The following is a 15,246-nucleotide window of genomic DNA, read 5'->3' on the forward strand; positions in this document are numbered from 1 at the left end:
TTATCCATCCTATCCAATTCTAACTTCAGATTGGGTACCGTGTTGCTTCCTCGATTGTGAGCCTGCTTAATTTATAAACATAACTAAAATTTGCAGATGCATCTGCTTCCAAAACTAAATGAAAGATGGAAACAGAAACATATAAATATTTAATACACGGTGACAGTATGAAAATCAATTTATTTCTTTGTGTAATTACATTATTGGCCCTTATGGTGGAGTCTCACAAGCACACTAATGAGTATTATTTACTCCCTCCTTATTTTCCAATTGCAACAAACGAATATCAAACACCATTCCAAAGATATATACTGAGCTTAAAGAAAATAAAAACAATAAATCAGAAAAGAATAAAAAAAAAAAGAGGAAGGAAACTCGCAAAGGAGAAACGAACTTTATACTCAAACAATCCAATATCCAGTTAGAGTAGTAAAAGTGATGAGGATGCAGCAAAAGCTCCAATGGACCCCAACAAACTCATGAAAACTGGAGAAGCCCCGCTGGGAGGTGGAGGAGGGCTTTCGGGAGCTAGAGTAGGGTTCTCGACCACCCCTGTATCTGGTGAAGGTGGAGACGCTTCACCGGCAGGAGCTGGAGATGGGGTTATATCAGTTGAGTTTGAAGGCGAAGGGGCAGTTGCATTTCTATTTCTATCTGCCAACACAATCACTACCACCTTCTCATTTTTGAGACAGTTGTCTTTGTTGCCACTGATGAAATAAAATGGCCCAGATTGGTCGAACGTGATGGCAGTGTGGCCATCAGTATATTTCGCAGTAGGGGCATCGGTGTTGCAATTTGTATAGTCGTCCTGGTTTACTCTAAGCACTGAGTCTTGGCCAGGAGAGTAGTTGAAAACTGCAGTTGAAGTAGTTTCAAGTAAATCAGTTAGGTTTTTTTCTTGGTTTACAAGGAAAACTAAAAGGGAAGAGGGGGAGTCGAGGTTTGGCCTTCGATGAGGGATAAATGCTCACTACCACTGGGGCTATAAGCCCCCATGCTTTGGCAAGTATCTTAAAATGATCTCTTACTAGATATTTAACATGGTTGACAGACTGACATGATTTCATCGAATTAATCAGGCTGCTTAGCAATATGATATACTAAACTGTCAAACAAGATGAAAATTACTCTTAATTACACTAATTATAATTTATATATTTGGTCATGTTATCGTAACAGTGGTGTTATATATGTACACTAAAATAATGAATTTCAAGTTCTAAATAATGCATGTTGCAACTCAGCTCAGAAACTAGTTCTGGACATATAGTATAATAATAATAATAATAATAATAATGATTCTTTCCTCAAAGTAATGATCCGTTGAAGGTTGAAAAACAAATATTATATACTCAGCCTTGCTGAAGATAAAGCTTCAAAATTTACCTATGGAGTCTCCAATTTGAAATCTGTTATTTTCAGCCCATTGATCATAGTGAGGCGCAGAGGCACTCGGAGTACTCCAACTTAATGCAAACTCAGCTGCACCACTCCTCTGTATCAACAGCGTGACGCATAGAAGCATCAGCACAGAAAATACAACATTGCTCTTGTGATTGAATCTTAGAATGGGGCTAGCCATAATCGAAGAAGTAATCGGAGATTGGTGTTGATGAACAAAAAAGATGCTCTTGTATTTTCCACTAAAAACTTTGAAAACCTCAGTTTAACTGGGATGTTAGGAGAAGGAAAAGGGATGACATGAAAGGTGTCCTGACAGGGGTTTTTGTAGGGCAAATTGCATGGAACTTTACATGCTGCGTCAGTGAAGCTTTTGCAACTTTTTCTTATTCTTTTTTTAGCTTTTAAGTTTCTTAGCTTCCAGTGCAAAGCATATGTGCACTTTTAAATATTAGTACAAGATCTAGCTATAGGCGCTTTAATTTTGGAACTTTTATATAACTTGTTCTGTGGGTTTATACTTTGCTTGACCATTGTCAAGAATATTCATGGCTTGTGTTCTGGGTTAGTTGAACTAATTGATTAATGACATCTAATCCCAGGAACATGATCTGTCATTCAGACAAAGCCTTCTCTCTCTCTCTCTCTCTCTCTCTCTCTCTCTCTCTCTCTCTCTCTCTCTCTCTATATATATATATATATATATATATATATATATATATATAGCAGATAGCAGTAGGCTCAATGAAGCTTAACGCTGTTTTTCTTTTCACCCTGTGATCTGGAACTCAGTAAAGTCTATAGCAGAATACATTTTTCTATTGAGGGAAAGATTACCTTATGTTCTTACTTTAATAAGATCATTGAACTTTTCACAAAAATAGATATAAAGTCTTTTTCCTCTCTTTATAATCTATCATACATAACTGTAACAAATTTATAAAGTTACTATTACATAAGTGCATGCGTACATGTACTGTAAATTTGCAATAACGACACATATATCTGCCCACAGATGAGAATTCATATTAACTTGTCAGGCATACACATGTGCAGTCCCTATCTTCATATATCGGAATCATTGGCTTATCCAGAGGCGGAAATAGTAATTAACTGCAAGTTGATCAAGTTCAGGTGAACCAAGCTGCTTCACAAGAAAAAACAAAAAAAAGGAGAGAGAGAGAGAGAGAGAGAGAATTCTGAACAAAAGCAGAGATGTATAAGAAATATTGAATTTCTCATTAACTATTTCAGATCACAAACTAATATTACATACCAAATAATTAGACTAACATTTAACTAGATCGAAGACTAAATTATAGCAATCGTTCATGAATTATAACATGATTTGCATTTCCGTCCTTCAACTCAATATAATAGTCGCTATCGTTCTTAAATTAGGTTTTGTCTTACACTATTGGTCATTTTGGTCAATTTCCTCAATTTTTTTGGGTAAAATGTTGGGGCGAATGAGGAATTACACATAATAAAATTTTAAAAAGAATTCAAAACTAAAATGGGAAGAAAAAAGAGAGAAGTAGGGAATTTGTCGCTCAATAGTGGAGCTGGAGAGAGTGTGGCGGGCTGCTGGATGTGCCTGGGGATGGGATCGGTTCGGGTGTGGCTTGGAGGTGGATGGGTATACAGAGGGGTTTGGCAGGTGAAATTCTTCATTGCCCCATATTAGACAAAAAAGTTAACGGAGTTGACGGAAAGGATCAATGGTGCAACACAAGCCCAAATTTAAGGATAACAACAAGTATTATTGGAACTCAATGACAAAAATGCAAATTGCAGTATAATTCAAGACCCATTGCTACAATTTAGCCCTGTAAGATGTTGTACCCTTTTTCTTTGCTTTGTCTTTCTTTTCCCATTTGATTCCCGTTTTAACACTGATTGCAAGAACCTACATGATAATATATAAAAGACTTCATGACGGATAAAGGCTCCTTGACGGACCATTATTCTGATAATATATAATTCAGAAGCTTAACACTGTTTTGTTATCCCCAATCAATCACATTCCACCACACATGATAAAGACTCTATGACGGACCATTATTGGATGTTATTTCCGTTACACGTAATTAAGTCCTCTTATGGAAGACCGTAATCCACACTAGTGGCAGTGTTGTAGGTCCCAACAATCGACTAGCGCCCTTGTCCATTTGCTCACTCCGAGTCAGGAGAATATTGAACTCGGAATCAACCACAACTATAAAATGGAGAACTAGATTGCCATTGCTCTTAGCTACACACTAGGACAGGAGCCAAAGGGGATCATATTTTGTATGTATGTGTGCTTAATTATTTGGTATCTTATTAGCTAAGCATGGAGTTTTCTATGGGGATGTGGCTGGCTTTGGTTTTGGGAGGTTTGCCACTACTGGGGCTGTTCTTGTGGTGGTGGAATGAGCTTTGGTATGTGCTTCCTCTAAAACTACAACACTTAGCTACCACCACCGGCGGCAAACTTCCGCCCGGTCACATGGGGTTTCCATTTTTAGGTGAAATGATCACCTTCCTATACTACTTTAAAATTCTTCGCCGTCCAGATGAATTTATCAATGCTAAGCGGTCCAAGTACGTATTATCTTCCTGCATTTTTCCTATATGCTTAGCATGGGCACCCCTGTTAAAATTTATGCATTGAGCATCATTGGCAATTGATCAGGTACGGTGACGGAGCAGGGATGTATAGAAGCCACCTCTTTGGATCACCCTGCATCATAACATGCTTCCCAGCGGTGAACAAATTTGTACTTCAATCATTGGATACTTTCATCCTAGATTGGCCCACCGTTGATCTTATGGGTCGTAGTTCGTTGGTGGCAGTTCATGGAAAGCCTCATGCAAGGCTTAGAAGTTACGTTACAAATGCAATTAATCAGCCAGACGCTCTCAGGCGAGTTGCTCTCTTCGTTCAACCCCGCATGGTGGCTGTACTTCAGTCATGGGCTCTGAAGGGTAGAATCAAAGCATATGATGAAACTAAGAAGGTAAAATTGTCAAAAGCAGTGTGATTTAAGAGAAAAGGAAGGAAACAAAAAAAAAAGGAAATTACATTGTCATCCTTAAAATGAATCAAAACTGCTCGTTAGGTTAATTTTGATTTTAGTGATTTAATTAGTACAATGACATGATAAATTATTGGTGGATACTGAAATAAGGCTACATGGTATAACTTGACGTCACGTGCTATAATATGAGGACGATGTGGTTGATATTTCCAACTTTTAAGGTATAATAATATCAATACATATCTAATATTGATGACAAGATCTAAGTACTTATATATATACTATAATGCATATCCACTTACACGTGACCGTACGTATTCCAGCACCACACAAGAACAAGTAATTATATATAAAATACTTGTACATTTATATTTGTAGCTACATTTGTACGTTGATTTAATACATTTATCTTACACGTGGCCTTACGTATATTCATAAGTTGCCTAATTCAAGGAAAAAGAACCAAATTCTTCAACATACCAATGAGGCCTAATTGCTCAAATTTTCATATTATAGCTAGAGTTGATTTTGTACCATAAAAGTGATAGTGTATGTCTCATATATTCTTGCAGCTAACATTCGAAAATATTGGACAACTATTCCTAAGTTTGGAGCCGGGACCTCTCCTCGACACCGTTGATAAGTTATTTGACGGATTGGTGAAAGGAGTTAGAGCTCAACCATTCAACATTCCTGGATTTGCCTTTCACCATGCTCTTCAGGTTTTCATCTTAACTCCTAATATTCCACTAAACATTATAACTTCAACAATATTATGTCCAATGAGAAAGTACGAATGTGAATGAATTTTCAGTGTAGGAAGAAGCTTGAGGCGATTTTCGGGTCGGAGCTAGAGAAGAGAAAAAACCGAAAAGAAGTGGTGACAAATGATCTAATGGATGGCCTTATGCAAATCAAAGATGATGATGAAGGAGATAAACTAAGTGACCAAGAGGTGATAGAGAACATTGTGAGCCTTGTTGTTGGTGGATATGTTTCTACTTCCCTTGCATCAATGTGGGCTATATATTATCTTGCTAAATTCCCTACCGTTCTAGAAAAGCTTCGGGTACGTATGACCAATAAATTTCCCATATTCTAATTAATTCATTAATAATGTACAAAAGAAAAATATATTAAAGTAGTTAACTTACAGGAGGAGAATTTGGCTATAAGTCAGACCAAGACAGGAGATTTTATTACAAGTGAAGATGTTTCAAAAATGAAATACACAAACAAGGTAATATTATATATTATATATAATTTTTTGGGCGAACGACAAAAGACCCCCTGAATGTTTGGGGTCATTCTCAACATGAGCTCCGGAGTTTCAATTTCATCAATTTATCGTTAGTCCTAATTTTTTTCATCTCACCTAGAAATATTAATCTTAAAAACAAACTTTTTACATACAATACGTACAGGTGGTGGAAGAAACAATAAGAATGGCCAACATTGCACAGATTCTCTTCCGATTGGCTACCAAGGAAGCTGAGTATAAAGGTACGTACACTATTTTAACGTGCATTTGTTGCTGCAATTAAAGATAATAAAATAATTAGATGCATGCGTGGTAATTTAGTGCCGGTAAACTCATGCATGATGCAGGTTATAAAATCCCCAAGGGTTGGCATGTGATTCTTTGGGTTCGATATCTGCACACAAATCCAGAGAACTTTGATGATCCCATGTGCTTTAACCCAGATAGATGGAATGTAAGTCTACATATATACAAGTAATTAGTAGGTAGTTAATTCTACTAATTAAGAAATAATTATTGTTGATTATTAACTAATAAGTTATATATATACTTTCACTCTCCTAATTAATTTTAGGAACCAGCTAAACCTGGAACGTACCAAGTTTTTGGTGGTGGGCTAAGAATATGTGCTGGGAACATGCTTGTTAGGATTCAACTTGCAATCTTGTTACATCATTTGTCTACAGGATACAAGTGAGCAAACCCAACTCATCATTTGTATACGCTCTTGAGTTTTGAATTTTTCAAATATATATATATATATATATATATATAGGCACTGCATGCTGAGTTTTGTTTTAAATGAATTCAGGTGGGAATTGCTCAATCCAGATGCAGAACTGATTTATCTTTCACATCCAAGACCAGTTGATGGGGTTGAAATCACATTTAACAAAATTTAGACATCGCTTTTTTCACACGTACAATGTCACCTTTCCCCAACCCTGTGCAATTAAATTATGTACTTGGATATTATAAGTGTTTTTTGCTAATGTATGTGCCTTAAGCTCTCTCGTACGTGTACGTATCTTGCAGAATAATTTTTTTTTTCTTTTTGATTACCTTATCTGCTCTTACTTCAGGAATTCAACTTTTTATTGAAATAAGAATTATTTTTCTTCTCCTCACAATCTACCATAGAGATGAGGGGGAAAACAAGTCCTACAAACTATAATTGCACAATAATATTGAAGATTGCAGCTTTCAATTTATCCATGAAGATGCCAAAGAAGAGATGTACATTCATTGATAAAGTTCTTGAAAAATTTATCAATATCGTGATGTTGCAATTGATTATGAACTCATTGAACTAATCAAGTCAATATTGTGGCAAGTGTTACTTTTGAATATGTTGATTTTATATATGGGGGTTCATGTTGTCAAACAAATGAAAATTGATATGGTGCAGAAGCGTCAAATATGAGATCGATAACAAGCAAAGGTAAAATATGACAAATACATAATAATACACAAAGGATATACTAGTTCAGTTATGTGTCTACATACAGTTTGAAGATGGCAATAAAATTTCACTAATACTAAAGAAGATTACAAAATAGGGTTTATAACTCTCACAAACCCAAATCCCACACACCCAAATCACTCCCATGTACATGAGTCAAGAACAAACTTCATATTCTTGCTCACAAAGTCGAAGACTAAAAGAGAGAACAATACCAAATTTGAAGCAGCTAAAACAAAAGAGAAAATGATCTTTTTCTCTCACAAATGTTGCAGCAAACAAACTCACAACCAAAGATAAGCAACAAACAGTGTGACACTCATCCAAAACAAAAAGAGAAGATTCTGTTCACTTACAAATGATGTGAGTCACACTTCCTCACCTTAGATGTTTTTGGCTCTCTCAAATGGTTCCAAATAGTGACCTCCATCCAAATAGAAGAGAGAGATTTATCTCTTACCAAATGTGGAGGCACACTTCGGCCCGCGGGCTCCAAGCCAAATGATGATGATCCCTAGTGGCACTACAAGCAGGACACCATGGGCTTTAAGTCTTTAAGGCTCTCCTTTGCAGTATATTACATGGTGGATCCTATCCATATCACATAGGAAATTCCTAATTTACAACGTCTACCCTACATCTACCTTACCAAGACTATTTGGGTAGTCAACGAGCTCACATATGTTAGATTTTAGAGAGAAGGACTATTAACCCATTACTATTAATATCGATATTGTTCTCAATTTAACCACCTGCAAAATCTAGTAGGTATGAAGTTTTTATTAAAAAGGATTATACTATATATTAGCAGTGGGATTTTTTTCTTCTCAAAATATGACTTTTTTATTATTTATTAAAGTTAGTAGTGGATTTTACATTCTGTAAAAACCTATAATTGGTGACCACTTATCTGCCAGGGACCTAGCTGGCCATATATGCGGTTCGATGAGGTAGAGATCCAGAGAGAGAAAGTAGAAAAAGAGACAGAGATAAAAAGTAAAATATAGAAGAGTGATAAAGAAAGACAAATTAACTTATACGCTAAAAATGACATACAACAATAGGAGTCGTGTTAAATTAATACATGCATACACCATTACCAGAACATATGTTGAACTAAATTTAATTTTACATAATTAACATTTATGTGTACCAAGTCTCCCTCATCAAGACTATTCGTAAATATTAGGTTTCAGAGAGACGAACCAGTGATTTACATATTACCATTATCGATATTTTTCTCAACTTAACCATCTGTAAAACTTAGTAGGCATGAATGTTAAGCAACTTGCAAGTTACCATACTATGATAGAAGAGATCGAGAGAGAAAATAGAGAAAGAGACACATAGGAAAAACATAAAAGAGATTTTTTTTAAAAAAGACAAATTAACTGAGACGCTAAAAATAAATTTTACTTTTACATAATTATCATTTATGTGTAAAGAAATGTGTTGACACAACCAACCATTCCAGTTCGAGATGATGACAAGGTGGGATGGAAATAAGTGAGCATGTTGACCTTCTCCGGAAGCATCCAAGCCATACTCAACCCACGGTCCGCCCAATGCATTGACTTGACTCAGTCCTCAATTCTGTTGTCCCCGCGAAAGTGATGGCCTAAGAAATCTCTCAACCACCGAGTCAATTTCTGGAAAACCAGACCAACCCTCCCTCCCCCAAGAAAAGCTACAATCCAATAACGTATTTCTACAAACTAGTAAATTTACCAAATACAGTTGAAAAGAAAAAGAAAAAAACAGACAATGACCCTTAAAAATCAACAGAAAATAGAGACCCAATTCTTTTCCCTTTATTTTAGGATGAAAACGTACGGTAATTATGGGTGTAATAAATAGATGTCATCAAAAATTTAGACAGTGAAGTGAGCGAAAACAGATTAAGAAAGCAGGGGAAGGTTAAAAAGAAAAGTAAAGTTAATACATTTGTGTGGGGTTTTCAGGTGTGGTGCGATGACTGCCGTCTCATCACGACTTTGACAGAGTAACATCATCATCATCATAAACAACCACACCCCCACACCAGCTAATTTTATAGAGACGGAGAAAAAAAAAAAGGGAAAAAGGAACACAAAAACATAACCAAAAAAAAAAAAGAGAGGCAGAGCATTGTTTGTATTTTTTGCTGTGGGGGATTGGTTTTGAGCTTCTTGTATCTGGAGCTAGCTTGTTCAGAAGGCCAGCCGCCTCATCTGGGTCCCTTTAGAATCTTGCTCTGAAGAGCCTGAGGAAGTTTATATTTTTTGGGTTTTGGTTGATCTTTTGAAAGGGGTTCCGGCTCTGAGTGCTGGGTTGAAGGCCTTTTTATTGGTTTTGGAAAGGAAGGAAAAGATTGTGTTTTCGGTTACATTTTCCTTCTGTCTCTTTGTTTTGTGAAAGTGTTTTTGGTGCATTGGAATGTGGAGGGACGCTGGAACTCCTGCTGATTCGTTCTATGAAATCCGTCCTGAGTGTACTGATGTACCCAAAACCCGCTTCAAAATCAAGGTTCTTTTTATTTATTTATTTATTTTCTGTACTCTTTTGTATTGCTGGAATTCATATAAAGGTTGATTCTTTAGATACCCATTATCTTAATTTGGATCTGTCACCCATTCGAAAACCAAGATATTGCCTAATGCATCAGATTTGATAATGGGTGTTGCGAGATTTTAGTTAAGAGCACGACTTGGTGTTAATATGGATCACAAAGTGATGTGCAGTGGGAAAATTCTATAGAAACTAGTTTGTGCAATTCTTTTGTTTGTAAGTATTCTCAGGTTTGGACATTTTATCTCTTTCTCCTTTCCCATATATCATGGTACGTTGGTAAGGCCAACTTTGCTAACTGGATCACCAAAGTACCACGAATTGGAACACTTGACCCGGATCATGATTCTCAGAGGTTAGGGGAATCTGTTAACCCCAATAGGAAGATTATTTGCTTGTTTTAACGCTTGTAAACAACAAGAAGCTTTTGAATACAGTTTAATAGTTTAAACATGCAGAGTATATCAACATGGGTATTTCTATACATACTTATTGACCCAAAAAAAAAAAGGGTGACATTCTAATAGTTTAAAGATGCATTATGTATGCTATGAAGGGAAATGTCTGCAATTTTCCCATTACTCCATAAGGTATTCATTTTCTCAATGCCATGATGTGTTTCCCCCAATTTCAACGCCTTGTTTTTATTTGCCTATGCAGGCAGGCAAAACTTTAAGTGTAAGGAAATGGCAGGCTGCATTTTCTCCAGAAGGGTATCTGGATTTGGGCAAAACTTTAAGTCGAATCTATCGTGGGGTGAGTGAATCTTTATGATTCCATGATTGCAACTTAGTATGCTTAGATCTGTTCAGTATATTGGCACAATTCAGTTTTGCATTTTTGTTTAGCTATTGATAAGCTAGTTTAATCAGATATTATAAGGTCTTGAGAATTCTGATCAATACTTGCCCATACAAGTTTGGTATGTATTATGTACACTGATTAAGAGCTGAACTCACTTTTTTCTTTTTTCTTTTTTTGTATGGTAAAGAAACGAAAGCCTACTATTGCTCCTACTGGCACGTTTAACCCGTAGCCTGTGTATATGATTGGGGATATGTAGAAACCAGGCTAAATTATTTCACTAGCCATTACTGTTGTAAAAAGTCAGATTAAATATTGCTTAATTTTCTTTCAAACATTTGTGCACGTAATAACTAGATGCTTCCTTTCTGACTTATCTTCTTAAGTCTGGCAGTTGTTTCTTTTTATTTGAAATAATTTTCTTCATGAATATAACAATTTAATCATTTGCTTAATGCCTTAATGTATTAATTTTGCCAATCAGGGGATCCATCCATTAATTAGAGGAGAAGTTTGGGAATTTCTACTTGGTTGTTTTGATCCTAAGAGCACATTTGATGAAAGAGAGCAGATGCGGCAACGTCGAAGGTATTTCTTGTTTCCTGCCTTACTTGGGCTACTGGAAATTTATTTATTTATTTACCTTCTTTTAGTCTAATAAAGTTTCCTAGTAGGATGCACACTTGTAATTATAAGATGATCTTTTGGGAAATGAATGATCAATATCATGAGTTGAGCTTTAAGGCTATGATACTGAAGTGAATAAAATTAGCTGACAACAAAACAATATAATGTGGGAACATGCTAGCAAAAGACTTAATGCTTTCCTCTTCATAAGATAGGGATCGACATCCTTATTTTGTGTGGGATGTGTATATTCCAAATCTGCAGGATATATATATAATTTCCTACATCTTATGCTTCACCTGTCCCATTATTGTGTAATGATTGCTTAAGCATCATGCTTTTCCCTTTTCAGAGTGGAATATGCTAGGTGGAAGGAAGATTGCCGTCAAATGTTTCCTGTTGTTGGAAGTGGTAGGTTTATCACTGCCCCTGTAATCAGTGAAGACGGTCAGCCCATTCAGGATCCCTTAGTGCTTTCACAAATGAATCCAGACAAGGGAGCTGATGGTAACCGTGCTAATGGTATAGAACCGGTGACGGACAAGAAAGTAATCCAGTGGATGCTTACTCTACATCAAATAGGTTTGTGATAAATTCATATGAATTTTTAAGGAATTTTTTTTTTATAAACAAATTTCAGTTCCACAACTCAGGCTTTTCTTTTTGGTCGATTCTCTGTTTTCACCATGTCTTCTTTTACTTTGATTAAATTAGTCTGTCAAGTACTTATGACACTGTTACAACTCTTTGCCTTTTCTACATGCAACAAGTACTGAACATGATTTATTGTATTTTTTTTCTTCAAATTTTATTTGGTGATTTGGCGAATAACTTTTCTGTCTGAATCTTTTTATGTGCCAGGTCTTGATGTGGTTCGCACTGACAGGACACTGGTGTTTTATGAGAAGCAAGAACATTTATCAAAACTTTGGGATATTCTAGCTGTTTATGCCTGGATAGATACAGATGTGGGCTATTGTCAAGGTGGGTAACATATTGCATGATCATTTTTCAACTGAAGCTTTCATTATAACGATACAAGGAAGAAAAAAAAAGTGAATAATGTTGGTTACAGTAATTTTTAGTATGCCTCCCCACAATTTGAGAGGTGACACAACAATTTTATATTGATTTTGCAACAAAATGCTGGTTCTAATCTCTGAAATTTATGGCCATGGTGAGCAGGAATGAGTGATCTTTGCTCCCCCATGATTATCCTTCTTGAAGATGAAGCAGATGCATTTTGGTGCTTTGAACGCTTGATGCGCAGACTGGTAAAATTATGAACTAAATCTTCAACTTCCTATATTTTTTCTGGTGTTGCATGAAATCAGTGCCATAGCATCCAGTGATTATTTAACATGCTTTCAGTCAATTCTAACATATGGCCTGCTCTTTACTCAGTAAGGTGTTTGTGTGTACACTCACTTTATCTTTTCTTGCTCCTACTGTGTCTGTCTAAACAGTAGGAGATATTTTTCAATTCATACATTAATGAGATTCTTGGGAATTTTTAGTTGATATACTGCTGTCCTTTAAAAAGTAGCTGCAAGATTTTCTTTTCCTTTGAAGTTACATGTTGTTTCTTTAAAGCTACCAAATTATTTGTGACGGTTTTGATTTTTCATTTGGATTCTAGTTTCTTATATCTTGTTTTCTTATTTGAAATTTAAAGCGAGGAAATTTCAGATGTACCGATAGTTCTGTTGGGGTGGAGGCACAACTAAATAATCTAGCTTCAATTACTCAAGTCATTGATCCAAAACTTCATCAGCACTTAGGTATTGACTTACAATTGTATTTTTGTGTTTGCTTGCTCGTGAGTTGGAGAGCTGATTTGGCTTGCGTGTGTGTCATATCTCTCTTGTACATCCCTCAATGTAATGCTAAAAGATAAAAAGATAGTAACACAAAATGTTCATTTTGGAGCGCAGAGACACTAGGTGGAGGCGACTATTTATTTGCTTTCCGGATGCTTATGGTTTTGTTCCGTCGAGAATTCTCCTTTTGTGATTCTTTATACCTTTGGGAGGTAAGAATAAGTTTCTATTATAACTTTTTGATAATTTCTATTGTCACTTTTGGATATTTTCAGTTGCTATAACAAATTATTGTAAGTGTAAATACTTTGAGGAAATCCCTGGAAGTATTTCTGTGAAACCACATATATAACTTTCATATTTCTTTAGTACTCAAAGCTTCCTCCAAAGCTGCAATTTGTTTTCAATACTTCTGCAGATCTTTTGTATTAGACCAAATCTTTTCCTGAGTAAAAGTTGAAAAATTGTACTTAATTTGACAAGTTCTTTCAGAGAATGGATTTTAGGAACTATCGCATGCATTCATATTAAAGACCAAGCCTCTATCCAAATCAAGTTTCCTTAACTCAGGATATAAGTCGTCCATGTTGGACGAGAGAGCAAAGACTTCGTATTTATGACATCATTAAAGGGGGAAAAACAAAAAGAGATCATTTTATCACACAAACATATATGTTCCTTTTTGTTTTCAGCCAAATATATCGTTTTCCTTTGGTGCATGGATGTGTGTGCATGGTATGTTTATGTTTATGATAACAATTGTGCATCTCTTTTCCTGTTTGACAGATGATGTGGGCTCTTGAATATGACCCTGACTTGTTCAGTGTGTACGAAGAGTCTGATACCGATAGTGAAAAGGCCGAAGGATCTAAGGGAAAAGCAAAGTCAATACGTCAGTGTGGGAAGTATGAGAGGGAAAATATGAAAAGTGGAGCAAACAATTCAGAAGCACCGCTCCCAATATCTGTTTTCCTAGTTGCCAGTGTCTTGAAAGATAAGAGCTCAAAGCTACTTACAGAAGCTCGGGGTCTGGATGATGTTGTTAAGGTTTGCATTATGAGTTTAATTTGCAATTCTTTTGAAGCATTCAATTTTATGCTTGCATTGAGGATGACCTTACATCAATTGAGTGGAAAACATGTTCATATGGGGACAGCCCGGTGATACTTTCACCCACTTCTCAAGGACCTTTTCTATTTTTTTTGGTGTTTCCATATGCCCCTGTAGTTTAGAAGCGTGCAATCATACACACCTGTAGTTGAAATAAGGTTGCAATTAAGCCAAAATCCTAAAAATTATAGCTTTTTGTACCTTATTTTGATCATTGTTCTTAAAAATGTCAACTGCATTGTCAAATCCCTTTTTAGAAAGGAAAAAAAAAACATGAAAAGCTATCATTTTTTAGGATTTTGGCTTGATTGCAACCTAATGTCAACTACAGGCGTATGATTAAACGTTTTAAAGGATGAAATTGGAAGCCCCAGCAAACTATAGAGACTAAAAGAGTCTTTTGGCCATTTCTAAAGCCCTAGGCTAAAAGACCAAATAATTATCTAGAGTAGGTTGGCATTGGTGAAGCATCTTTGACCCTTTTAATAAATAAATACTTCTTATCAACTTACCAGTTGGTTGTGTTGGAACTTAACTTTCTTACGAATTTAACCCGTCTGTTTACTAAGTCATCTCTCTCTCTCTCTCTCTCTCTCTCTCTCTCTCTCTCTCTCTCAGATATTGAATGACATGACTGGAAATTTAGATGCCAAAAAAGCTTGCACTGGAGCAATGAAACTTCACAAAAAATATCTAAAAAAGGTACTGCAATTTCTTTTTTCTTTCATAGCAGTGGTGGATATAATGATGTTGCTATCAAATTGTCATGCGTGTATTTGTGCATTTGCTGTCTCTGTGCATGGGCTCACTTCAGGTATTCTTATAGTAATCACTTAAACTCATCATTCATGGATCTGTTGCTGCAGGCCAAGAAGCCATAGCATCAGTTTTGCACACGATTTTTTGGCCACCCGAGAAGTAATACGATGATGTTCCGTACATTCTTATACCTTATGTAGCAAAGAGATTATAATTCACATAATCTTGGCACAGAGTTGACAGAGCTGCACAGTTGGTCCAATCTGCAAAATATTCCCACGAGCAATTGTTGTTTTTGAAATTAGTCCCAATTATTTGTATATTGAAAGCATTCTTTATAGGTCTGTATTTTGTATAACCCTAAACGAGGCCTATATTTTGTATAATTTTACGTCGTATTTAATAATATTATGAGAGAAAATAAGTTTA

The 15,246-nt window shown here is 35.8% G+C and overlaps 3 protein-coding genes across 3 annotated transcripts; 2 read left to right on the forward strand and 1 right to left on the reverse strand.

The window, feature by feature from the left end:
• Positions 1–166: 166 nt before the first annotated feature.
• On the reverse strand, positions 167–1,704 carry LOC110751217 (early nodulin-like protein 9). The gene is made up of 2 exons (XM_021951644.2): positions 1,390–1,704; positions 167–858 (listed from the first exon to the last, which is right to left on the reverse strand). Exons 1-2 carry the CDS (start codon positions 1,583–1,585, stop codon positions 422–424), a joined length of 633 nt encoding a protein of 210 aa, XP_021807336.2. The 5' UTR covers positions 1,586–1,704; the 3' UTR covers positions 167–421.
• Positions 1,705–3,678: 1,974 nt separating this feature from the next.
• Positions 3,679–6,975, forward strand: LOC110751222 (ent-kaurenoic acid oxidase 2-like). The gene is made up of 9 exons (XM_021951654.2): positions 3,679–3,990; positions 4,082–4,406; positions 5,000–5,149; positions 5,242–5,496; positions 5,584–5,667; positions 5,852–5,930; positions 6,036–6,142; positions 6,263–6,381; positions 6,500–6,975. The coding sequence occupies exons 1-9, from the start codon at positions 3,740–3,742 to the stop codon at positions 6,588–6,590; spliced, it is 1,461 nt and encodes a 486-aa protein (XP_021807346.1). The 5' UTR covers positions 3,679–3,739; the 3' UTR covers positions 6,591–6,975.
• A 2,105-nt stretch (positions 6,976–9,080) lies between these two features.
• On the forward strand, positions 9,081–15,246 carry LOC110751220 (rab GTPase-activating protein 22). Its single transcript, XM_088252546.1, has 11 exons — positions 9,081–9,655; positions 10,358–10,453; positions 10,986–11,089; positions 11,481–11,710; positions 11,990–12,112; positions 12,314–12,402; positions 12,804–12,909; positions 13,063–13,160; positions 13,735–13,995; positions 14,677–14,760; positions 14,925–15,246. The coding sequence occupies exons 1-11, from the start codon at positions 9,566–9,568 to the stop codon at positions 14,937–14,939; spliced, it is 1,296 nt and encodes a 431-aa protein (XP_088108672.1). The 5' UTR covers positions 9,081–9,565; the 3' UTR covers positions 14,940–15,246.

The sequence above is a fragment of the Prunus avium genome, chromosome 4 (genome assembly GCF_965620075.1).
Source record: "Prunus avium chromosome 4, drPruAviu1.hap1.1, whole genome shotgun sequence".
In the NCBI taxonomy this organism is placed as follows: domain Eukaryota; kingdom Viridiplantae; phylum Streptophyta; class Magnoliopsida; order Rosales; family Rosaceae; genus Prunus; species Prunus avium.